Source organism: Dermacentor albipictus, chromosome 4, assembly GCF_038994185.2.
Source record: "Dermacentor albipictus isolate Rhodes 1998 colony chromosome 4, USDA_Dalb.pri_finalv2, whole genome shotgun sequence".
NCBI classification, from domain to species: domain Eukaryota; kingdom Metazoa; phylum Arthropoda; class Arachnida; order Ixodida; family Ixodidae; genus Dermacentor; species Dermacentor albipictus.
In genome coordinates, this window is record NC_091824.1 from 89,482,635 (window position 1) to 89,494,750 (window position 12,116).

Consider the following 12,116-nt stretch of genomic DNA (forward strand, 5'->3'; position numbering starts at 1 on the left):
TAGCGGCAGTAGGTAACCGCAGCGAAGCTGGTCTCATAACCTGCGCAACTGCAACCGCAGGCTTGTGGGACACGCCAGAGGCGATCGCCCTGGCTTTCCATGCCAAGGACATATTAGGCTCACCCTAGGTAGTAACCAGAGACTCCCAGATAGCATGCCGGCTCTTTATGATAGGGGAGTCCCATTGTGCGTTCAGAAAGTCCTAGGAGATAAGATAGCCCACCAGTACAAGCTGATCAAGCTGATTTGGTGCCCAGGCCATGAGGGGCTGGCAGGTAGCGAAAGAGCGGATAGCGCAGCTCACGAACATAACCACCGAGCGGCTACTCCTATTCAACCCCAATATCAGTCTTCCGAGAAACCACGTGACATCCTAGAACACCGGCGTCGCGAGCGACGGGGACTTCGCGCACCCCCATACATATATGGATGGCGGTGCTCGCATGATTTGCGATGACTAGAGATCTACACCGACTACATGCCATGTACCCCACGGCCTACCACAATATGTGCCCGTGGTGCGGAGGCAGACCCACTCTCGCCCACATCTCGTGGGAATGCGAATCTCAGCCCCCCCCCCCCCAAAATCAGCGAACCCGCCCGGTCGGGAAATATCTTTCAACGGGAGCAGTGAGAGAGACTCGGTTTGCCAGCGAGGACCGAGAGGCGAAACCAGCAGCACTTCTCGGCCAGGTCAGGCGGGCAGCGGAAGCCAGTGGAGTCCTGGCCTGACGGTATTACCTACCTGCTCCGTCTACACCCCTTCACTTCAATACAGTTTCTATGTATATAGGTATATATATACACGAAGTGCAAGGCACGTAGCTGTAGTGGCAGTATGAATTGAAGTAAACGTAAGATGAGTAAAAACGAGCAATTGTGCTACGAGTCCTCTGTTTGAATCCTGTTATCGGACAATTTCATTTATGTTTACCAATTAAAGCCAACGTCTTTCTCAGCGACTTTACCGCCACTTTGCCGTATCGGGTATCCTCTCTCCTGGGCCGATCCCGGAGCTAGTGTGCAGCCGCACCAATAAAATTACATCGTTTTCATGTTTGAGCTAGCTCTATTATTGTTTTGCACATTTAATGTTTAAGTTTGAGAAGACTTAAGATAAAAGACACGCGCTGCCGGTGTTTTGTGTCACGACATTCGCTTGTGGGCTGCCATTGTCAAAATTCTTAGGAATAATGCTGTCAAGAATGTAAGGCCTGGTGTGAGCAACTGTAGCGATAGAACGGTGTGGCAATATTACCTGCGTATGCCGCATGTAATGGCTTGTAGCATATATATATATATATATATATATATATATATATATATGCCAAAGTATACGCGGAACCTCACGACGACGGCAAAATTTTGCTTGGAGTGTCCATGCAGTTGCTATGGCAATAAATTCTTATACATACCTGCCCAGTCTCCCGAATATTCGTGAAGTTTACAAACTTGGGGCGGTATAACGTATGACTATTCGAATCTGTTTTTATTCCATATCGGCCATTAGCCATTAGACGGTAGGTCAAAATCGGGATCCACCCATTGGTACGCGGCGCCTGCCCATACGGCCTGGACTGCAACCATTCTGACCTATGACGGAGAGCTAATGGAAGATTTGGGATAAAAACAGATTGGAATAGCTTAACGGTACACCGGCATTGAGCTCGCATTACGGTTTTACGAATGTTGCCTCAACTTTTGCGAAAATTCCGTTCGCGAAAAAGATTTAAATGCGTAAAAGGATAGGGTTGGCACCAGATGATTTTGCATACAAAAAAGAAATTGTATCTGCGTCAACCCTTCGTGGCTGCACTAGTGAACTCTACTATATACTAGAGGCGTACCCCGTGAGGCAAGACGTACTTGCCTCAAGCAAGTTTATTCATAAATGCTCATGTAGCCGGTGAAATCGGCAAAACATAGTCGTTGAAAAAATCAGATGGGAAAAGTCTACATGTAAATCATCCTGAATAAAGTGCGGATGTATCCAATAAAACGCGTGCGCTCAAGGCAAACTTTAATAAAATGCTCGATTTTACCCCCCGTTTCGTGATGGCAGCGTATTTTCACGTGTTTCAGTGCTCACAGGTTGGCAGGTATGCTAATAACAAGCGGCTGCAGTGCGAAACCAGCGACGTCCAAGCGAGAAACCACACGATTTCCAAAGGCGCCACACGGATGTGCTCCGACCTAGAACCGCTCCCACCGCAACAATTTCTACGCCACGGTTCCTTCAGCTTGTTTTCCGCATCCGTTGCCGGGCGAGCAGTTGGCGAAACCGTTCAACGACGCACACTCATCGCCGACAGAGAAGCAAGGAAGTGATCCAGTCGACAGATACCCGCTCCAGTGAACCGGTTTTGTATTTGTTGCCTTTTTCTTACGCCGCGGGAGACCGCACCACGTGGAACAGCGAGCCACCACTTCCACACGGATGTTACGAGACTGTCGCGATAGGCGAGCTGTTCCGTGTTCGAGCTTTCAAGACATCGTAACCCTTCCGCGACGGCAATCGCAGACGCAATTGTGGCCAGGCGGAGCAGCTGCGTCGTTCCGGCAACCGGCGCCTCAAACACATACGCACGCGCGCGCGCGCTTGTCATGCGTGACGGCGGTGGTCCATTCAAAGTGCCCCCCTCTCACACCGCGAAGGACACGACAGCGGACGCCTGTTGCGAACAGCGATCGCCCAGAAGCACGCCAGACGTCGCCAAGGGGTTTCTTCGAAAGCCCCGAAATCAGGGCGAGGCTTGCTTGGAACCTCGCCCGCAAGCCGCAGGCGTCGCGCAAAGGCTGGCCGCCGCCTCCTCCGAGCAAGGCGCGCCGCCGAAAGAGCTGTCGGCTCAATTTGGAGCACGATCGACACACACATAACACACAAACAAAGCTCGCGTAGCACCACAGGCACCACTTCACGACGATGTTTTTCGGTGGCAGGGCTCGCGGATGATCCAAGACGCTCGTCCAAGAATTGCGCGCAGGCATGTCGTGCGCCTTGGTGTTTTCAGGAGTACACCGCGACGGCTCACCTGAGACTTGGTTCTGGCGTGCGGCCGTCTGGACAACGTAGTCGGTGCCATCGGCGTCTAGTCGCGGCTTCATGGATCGCTGGCCGGCATGCTGCTGTAGCTGCGGTCGGGAATCGCTCGCGCGTCGCCGCCGCCGCAGCATCAGGTCATCCTCGGTTAATGCATGGGACGTTCCCGCGTCGCTTTCAACTTTATCAGCGCACACCGGAGCCTATCGGAGTCGAGCGCCTGCGACAGAGCTCCACACGCACTCATCACGCCGCAGTACATCGTCCGTGCTCGCTACGGCAAGGCACCAGCGGCAAAAGAGGCGGCCGAGATGCGGATGCAGCGCCATCTAGCCACGCTATTACGAAACATGTGTGCTTTCGCTAAGGGCGCGGCGTTTGAAAATGCCACTGGGCTCGTCATGTACTTGCGTCGCGGATTTTGTTGTGATTACCAGAGAGAGCGAGACGAAGAAGGACCTCAGACAGAAAGTTAAATTAAGGCCATGTCGGGTTGCCTCAAATATATACGAAATAACTCAGTGCCCTTCCACTCTGTGAATATGAATGACCAGCGAAGCTGTGTCCCTTAATGGCGAACTGCACCACCGCCGCTGGTGGGCCCGGTATTGCACTATCTTCGGGATCGGCCCATGTATATGGGGATTTTGTGTCTACACACGGACGCGACCTGGGGGAACTAGGCTTTAACAGTTTCGCTGGAAAATTGGTTACGTCTTCGTGTTTCCTAATTAATTCATTAATTAATTACGACGAACGCAGGAGCACTGGCACGAGCGCATTCACGCGGTAGGGCAGAGCGGCGCCAACGAGCCAGCCGTGGAAGAAGACGACGACGCTGGAGTCAATCCTGATGATAGTTATGTGCTAACACACGGACACGATCCTGGGGAAAGTAGTCCTTAACCCTTTGAGGGTCGAATTATTTTGAAGAAAACTTTCCCGGGTGGTCAAATTATTTTATTGCAGATATTGAATGTACAAGATGTATAAAGTCGGGAATAAATAGTAAAAAAAATTTGGGAACAGTATTTTGGTGTCGGCATCACTCAGAACTGCAATATGTTCAATAGTATATTAGAGTGTGGTACTCCTTGAAACACGAGTCTCCGCGCAGCCGCAGAGAGCGAGAATACCTCATGAGCGGCGGTGATAAACGAGCTAAGAGCCGTGCCAATCAAGATAGAAATCAACTTCCGCCGCCCCTGCGATAGCGTGCCGACAAAGATAAAAATCACGTTTCGCGCGCCTCCGTTGCGGCGGAACCGAAACCGCGAAAGCGCGTTGCCGCTGAGATCGAGAATACCCCGCGAGCGGCGGTTATAAACAAGCTAAGAGCAGCGCCAATCAAGATAGAAATCAACTTCCACAGCACTTGCAAGAGAGTGCCGACAAAGAGAAAAATGACGTTTCGCGCGCCTCCGTTGCGATCACGCGGCGAAACCGAAACCGCAAAAGGGGTGTGGCCGCAGTCTGCGCGATGCGCTGAAGCTTGAAGTCAGTTCTGTTTATCTCCCCAAGAAGGTAGCACAAATTTCATACGCTTCTTGTAAGACCTAAGAGGTGGCAGCACCTCCCAGGAAGCGTGCGTCGTCATTATGGCGCGAACTTTCAAACGGAGGGTCGAAACCGTACCCGTACGGCAAAGACCTTGCGGGACAGAAAACCGCAGCCGTACATGTACGGAAAAACCGTCAAAGGGTTAACAGCTTCGTTGTAAAAGTTGCAGTTTCGCCCGCAAAGCGAACCATCAACTACGATAGCAAATTAGTAGACAGCTATACGAAGTAAGGATAGCAGTTTTATCGGTCGTATAAACTTGGAAACATCCGCTTACTAACTGAATTATCAAGGATTGTGTCAGCGCGCACAAGAAAACATGAACACATCAGACTCGATGAGCGCGGGCAATCGCTGTCAAAACGCTAGCGTGAGCAAGTGCAGCAGCAGCAGCGAGTGGAGTGACCTTCGTGCGTTCTCTCGCTTCTACGCAAGAGCGGTAAGACAAGAGCGCGCACAAAGGTAGGACCCGTCTGCACATCCTTTTCAAGATACAGTGCGCACTACTGCGCTCGACCGTGCGAAGTTGTTGGCGGTGTCGAAGCCACCCCCCTCCCACCCGCGCTGCCTCCCCGCTTTCCTCCATATATGGAGCGCGAGATTGAGCCGCGATAGTCAGCTCCCCTTGCTCGCAGTCGCGAAATGCACAGTTGCTGCCGGTGCACAACGCCGCCCCCCCCCTTCCTACCCCCACGGCCTTTCGCGCGACGAAAGACCGCGCGTTTGCTCTTCGCTTTCTTCCCTTGCGCGCGCCAGATTGAGCCGCGATCGTCGGCTGACCCTCGCACGTACAGCACGCGGAGCGCGGGGATAATTTCATTGCCCTTGGACGTTATACGGAACCTCAAGGCGACACCTACGCTGACGGCAGAAACGCGCCTGGAGTGCCGATTCAATTGCTATCGCAATAAACGAAAAGTGAAGATAGGAAGATAAAATTGAAGACGTAGAGCAAAAATCTTAGTATAGCATGTTCGCGTCGGGTCGCAGGCGTTTGTACAGCCCAGACACCTTCAAAAAGGACAATACGGCTTTTGTGGTGGCCTTGAGCATGGAAATACGCTGAGAATAAGGTTTCAGGAAGAGTTGCTCAGAAAGCACATCGTTAAACGTCGGAGGATGAACAGTGACACAGAAGGTAGCTTATTGTCACGTCATATTATTAAACATTGCTTACAGTGCTGTTGGCCATTAATATGAGAAATGGATAACTTTTCGCCTATTCGACACCCAATCATGTGCGGCACAATAAGGTTGTCCCGTCACAGGACAGTATGGGTAGCAAGCAAAGGCGTTCTCCCCAATCCTCCTCCCCATTTTGATAGCGGGCACTGTCGGCCGTCTGTACACTGACAAATCCAACAAAACAACAGCTGAGGCCAAGTTTTATTTCAGAATAGTACCGACGCGAGTATGTTTTTTAAGAATAAGATGTTTTTAGCTCCCATTTTCGGCGACCTTCAAGTGACCTTTAGCCAAAAGCCAGAGCTTTTATCCGGGAACTGAAACGAGAACATGTGGGCAAGTTGCGAGAACAAAACGAAATCATCCGGGCAATCAGCTAAACTTAAGAAAATGCAGTCTCTGGCCCCAAACCCTTTCTACAGAACCACATTACATACACTAGTCACTGCCGAAACAAGTTACAAAAGGTATTTCTTCCGAGTTATTAATGCTTGTTCACAATATCACTCAAGCTCTAACTTCTAGCACGCTGAAGTTTTATTTGTCATTTCCAATAGGGCGACGTTCAAAAGGCAGATGCAGGGCACCATACCCTTTATTATCTTCTTTAGGCGTTGAGACAGGGTTGCCTGTGCTCTTTTAAACGTCAGTGGTCCCCGAGTTTGGCGGCGCGGGTTTTGCGTCGCCTCAAATGCTGGAAACGTTTTAAACGGCCTATATATATATATATATATATATATATAAAAATGCTATATATATATAAAAAATATATATATATAAAATATATATATATATATATATATAAAATGCTATATATATATATATATATATATATATATATATATATATATATATATATATATATATGTGTGTGTGTGTGTGTGTGTGTGTGTGTGTGTGTGTGTGTGTGTGTGTGTGTGTGTGTGGTTTAATGACAGGCAACTGAAATTATTAATTTCAATTCTCGAAATAAACAGCTTCGCTGAAAATTGAGCTTCAGTTCTGCAAGGCCGCACAAGCCTGCCATTTATTTCCTTTTTCTTTTTCTAATTCGAGAGTTTAGCCGTTAGACACAATAAGGACGTCATATATCAGACAAGAGATTGGTCTCGCACCGCACGGTTGTAGTTTTCCCTTACATCGGGCTTCACTCTGTCCTTAGTGAACATGTTCAGTCTGATAGCATATATGACCCAGGGCCCAGTCGAAGCAGGCAACGAGAATCTATCATAGCCGCTGGAGTCGGGCGCTATTGGTTCATGTTACTTGGTAGTTTGCTGTCGATGCCCAGGCCCAGGTGACAGATACTGCCATAGCTGCCCCTGTCCTAAGCCATCGAAGGGCTGCTTCCGGTGTTCTAGAACTGGTACAGCGCAACATACAAAGGAAGAAACAAGCCGAGCCGGCCAGATATAGGAACAGAGCGCTGACTTCCAACTGGCCGGCTCGGCTTGATTCTTCCTTTGTATGTTGCGCTGTAGCAGTTCTAGAATGCAATACCAACTCGCCCAATCCTGAACCCTAGTGCTTCGTGTGCCCGAGTTGTTCGCATGAGTTTAACAATGTCGTTTATACACTAATACACTCTGCACTGCGTCTGGCATTATTGGCATATCCAGGCGGATTCGAAAAGTCTCTCAATGTTTCTTTTGGTTGTCCTGAAGGGTCTGGTTTGCTCTCTGAGCCTTGTTCACAGAAGGCACAGAAGTTTACACGCCTGAGTCTATATGAACACAAAGTGTTCGCAAAGCATCTGAACACAGTGGGATTAGGCGTTTGTTAATTCATAGGTTCGCGCCCTGCCTTGTTATTTGGGAATCATGCAGAGCTGGCGAAACCAATAATTTCTTTGATATAACGCAAGAAATATAAAGCCGCCATCAACCGCTTTCATACATCACATGTGTAGTACAGTATGCACTTAAGAAGATATGCCTTTGCTGTGCATTTCTGGGCCCCTTACTCTTTCATATCGTAAGTGCCGTTGCTTGGTGACACATGGGCGAAGAAACCTCCTCGGAGCACGAGTTTCATACATTATATTTGTTTATCTAAAAACCTTCCGCTTGCTGTTCATTAGCAAATTGATTGTTCCGGAAGCGGTTTTCAGAGGGAAGTGATTGCAGGTGTATGTGTGACTGAGGTCTATCGCCTGGTGGTCGCCTCGAGGTCTTTATGTCACCTCGAGGTCGGTCGCCTAACTCTTTCGTTACCACGCCTATGCAAATCGATCACCGGTGATCGATGCTTTAAACCACCAATTTCCACATGTTGGAGCCGGTTCTTATCCATTTAAGGTCACCTAAAAGTTAGTACAGGCACTACACTTTCAGAATCAGTCTAAATTTTCCCGCTTTCGCGATGTTGTGATTTCTGACGGACCTTTCTGCGAAATAATATGCGCATGTTGTATAGCGAAAAGGGGCGTGGCTGTCCACCTCTGCCGCACTCGAGAAGAAAGCATGCCGCTCACGATTACGCCACACTAGCATCAAAATTTTGTAATGAAATGAGACCCAGCAAGTTGAGAACTAAATTATACCGTTAGCTTTGCCATCCGATAGTGCAGAGCGGTGATAATTACCCGAAAATGACGCCAGCTGTTCACTAATGAGCTTTGGTTTTAAGTCGGAGTCATTTTAATCCACCAAAGTATATTTCTGAAGGTCCGCCCATGTCCAACATGTGGAAGCCTACTTATTATTCTTTACTGAAATATCAGACACACCTATCTGTGATTCACGTAACGATGAAGAGGTAATCGAACACGGTTTTGTGTTTTTGTGCTCGTTATCACATGGAACGTTTGTGGACATTGCTTAAGAACCGTTGTGGTGTCTTGATTGCTTTCAGGAATTAAGGCTGGGCACGGCGTTGTTATTGCCGCTCAGTTATTACTGTACAAATTGGCCTAATGCCGACACTAACGAGAAAAAAAAAAAGAAACTGGACGTGCACATTCCGTTGACACAAAGTCCTTGTTGCTAGGCTAAGATTCTTCGTCAAACATAGGTTAAAACATAGGCCAAGGCGAACGTAGTGCAGAAGACTGTTTTACGATCAGACAAATGAACGAAGTACAAGTTCGCGCACTAAAAATAATTAAGGGCGAACGCCAGGTGGGACGCAAGGACAATAAACCTCCCAGTGGCCAATTTCTTCGGCTTCCGTTATCTACCTATGGAGAGCACGCCTGGATGTTCGTGCCTATTTTACATTTTCAGTTCGGGAAACAACTACCGAAACACTTGATTGGCGACTGTCGCAGTTTCAGAGATCTCACACATTACTTCGTTGTAGTCGCCAGATTCAATCAACTGGCGATGATGCAAGCCCTTATATTTAATAAATCTATGTTAGGAGATTATGTAATCGTCATCTATCCCCGCTCTTTGTTCTTCCTTAGGTTTACTTGGATGGCGTATGCAACGCTGTCATAATAAGAAAAAATATGGGAGAATGATTCTAAGTAACAAGTTAACTAAAGTGCCGACATTGCATTGCGTTAAACATAGGCGTCCTAGATTATTAAAGTGAGCATCCTTTAAGTTGAAGCTTCGTGACAATCGGCTTGTGTATTTTTATTTCCCTTCCCTATGTAGTGGCCCTAAGGGGGTTGCAAAAGAAGACGAGATGAAATGATATACGTTATAAGTCCCGTTGACATTGGTTTTTGGATGGCCCCAGTTTTCAAGCTGATCCCATACAGACTCCAGGACATCCTGGTACCTATTCAACGCAAGCGGAACATGTAGCGTTACCAAGTATAACGGTGGCGTAGGTCAAACTACCGAAGCCTGCAATCAAAAAATGGAAAGTGGTCGTGTTACCTTGCGCGTTCAACGCGTCGAAAAAAACAAACGACACTATTGCAGGGTAAATACAGAAATTCAGAGCCAACGGGGTTTCAAAATCAAGTAAAAAAATAACAGAAAGCAGTTCTTACCATGTGCAGAATCTGTATACTACCTGCTGCCTTTGTCACTCGGAAAACGACACCTTGGTGAACCAGGAAAGAGCCTTTAAGCAGACTGTCCCGTACACGATCCCGCAAGCTATGGCACTCTAGTATAAGTTCGGCCCTGATATGATTGTAAAGAGCAGCGGATGCTGGCTTTCGTGTCCAACTAATGGAACATAATAAAAGACCCAGCACTGCTTGTAAAGTACCTAAAGATAACAGTTGTGTTCAAGCTAGTACAGACAAATTCTTATTTTTAAGAATGCACGCCTAGAACGCCTATTTATAGCTTATACCTGCAGATGCCTCTTTCACTAGACAGTTCAACTTTCCAGACAAATAACGGCATTGACGGTGTTATGTGCCTTCCTCACGTGCACGTCATGAGTGAGTGTCACTGCTTTCGTATCCGACGGTCTCGAGGTGGTAATTGCTATGGTAATTTATGAAACAAGTGTATACCACTCGTAGAAACACCGTGATTCTTTCTAAAGCATGGCTGCTAGGCATGCTTGCTGTGGATGTCACGTAGGGAGCCTTCATGGACACGTCTGCACTCTTCCTTTTACGGCGGTGACAACTCTAAATGGTCAGTCAATATTTACCACCAAAGTACGACGTACGGCCACTTTGGTTGTCAAATGGGTCTTACGTAGATCTCAGTGGTCGCAAGCGCAAGATCGCCATCGGAAGAGCCAGATGAGGTGATCGCCCGCCTTCTAGTTCAAGGCAACGGCTGCACTGCAACGTGGTTTCTGCGCATGGCATGTGCGTACGCCTCCAGCAAATATGTCGCCTTCTTTTTCGCTTGATAACACGCATCAAAATTATTTCTATGATCGCGTGTAGGAAAAACTGAGAACAGATCCCGGTGCGTTGTGGAGGCGTCCCACATCACGTGAATCCAGTTGTGTCATTGCTCTTCGTTGCATGTAAAATAAATTGTGTTCTTCGCAGAGTATGGCAATGAAAAATGTGCGTACACAACTGAACTGCAAACACGTAGTGTACAGAGTTCACAGACGCGTTATTTCATTTGTGGCTGAATACAAAGCTTACTCAGGGAAATAGAAATGATTGCAGAACACCAACGATCATGGGCAACGCGGCCGGCCTGGATGACCTCGTGGTGCGCTCCTATTTTATTTCTCACAGCGCTAAATCTGGCGGAAAGCTTTCTCGTAGCTTTAGCGGCTGGCGGCCCACTCTAAAACATGGCGCTGGCGTGGGTGTGAAGCTTCTTAGTGTCTCCATTTATTTGACTTCATCATGACTATAAATGTACTGGCTGTAGATCGCAAGACGTGGGATCCTCGTTATCTTGCCCCATCAATGTACTGTTAACGTTGTCACCGTGAAATCATGGCCTTTATGTATAACGTTATTACCACTTCAATGCCAGTCTCAGGAACACATATATTTTTAATGTAGTGTGCTTATCAGTCAATGTAAACGTTAACAGGGGCGTAGAATATGAAGGGATGAACGGTTTGCAATGCTACCCTTCTATCCGAACGGAAGGACGATGTACAAGTTGAAAATAAAGGGAGGCTCTTTAATTTTGAAGGATGTAAATGTTTTCGCTGAACTCCTGCCATTACTTGAAAGATTGTTTCGGTACAGATGTAGAAGAAGTACATCGATTTTAATAAGGAAGGAATTACCACAATGTTTACAAACAGTATAGTTATCTTCATATTTCTTGTTTTAAGTTTTTCAAGAGGAAGAAAAACTTTACGGAAAGGTTGTAGGTCAAGTTACGTTGCGTAAGATATCACCATAAAGCGTGTTGCCAATTCACGACGCAAACAACGAAAAGTTCGAGCGGCGCGACAATCTTCTTGGACGTTCGCTTGCGAAATGTCTTCTGACCAAGCACGTGCTTAAGTCCCTTCTTCTGCTGAGTCATTCTGGTCTTTACATCTTAAGCGGTCGGCTGCAATTCATATTCCTTTTCCAATTAGCCAATCGCTCACGCCCCCCCCCCTTTTTTTTTGGTTTTGTTTGTCTGTCGTTGTTCAGGTCACAATTGAACACAGTTCGTTTCGGGCTAATGCAAATGTAGCTGTCGTTAACAACGCCCTAGTGTCGACGCCCACGTGCTTGGAAAACAGAACAACGCCTCGAGTGCACGTGCCTTCCAACTGCGCACTTCGTGTGTTGCGCATTCAAGCGGTGGCGCTGACACCATTTACTTCGCGTTGCGAGTTTTCAATGTCACGGACAAACCGGTGTTTACAGTCGCCGGGTGCGCGCCTTGCGTATAGACGTCGAAACGCCATAGTTTTGGGGCGTGGTTCCCGCTTCGAGGAAGCGAGTTACGAGCCTCTGGACGGCCATTGAGTGCTCGCCAAAATTGTCTTCACTTAC

The 12,116-nt window shown here is 47.7% G+C and overlaps 1 protein-coding gene across 2 annotated transcripts in view; it reads right to left on the reverse strand.

Annotated features, from left to right (window-relative positions):
* Positions 1-12,116, reverse strand: part of LOC135917684 (beta-1,3-galactosyltransferase 1-like) — a 143,828-nt gene that overhangs the window by 131,225 nt on the left and 487 nt on the right. The window contains exon 1 of one of the 2 annotated variants that reach the window (XM_065451259.2): positions 3,033-3,347. The exons of the other annotated variant lie outside the window; for it this stretch is intronic. Coding sequence (XP_065307331.1) covers positions 3,033-3,083 — 51 coding nt within the window. The 5' untranslated portion in view covers positions 3,084-3,347. Of the gene's footprint in view, positions 1-3,032; positions 3,348-12,116 lie in introns of those variants that run through there. 2 annotated transcript variants of the gene reach the window in all.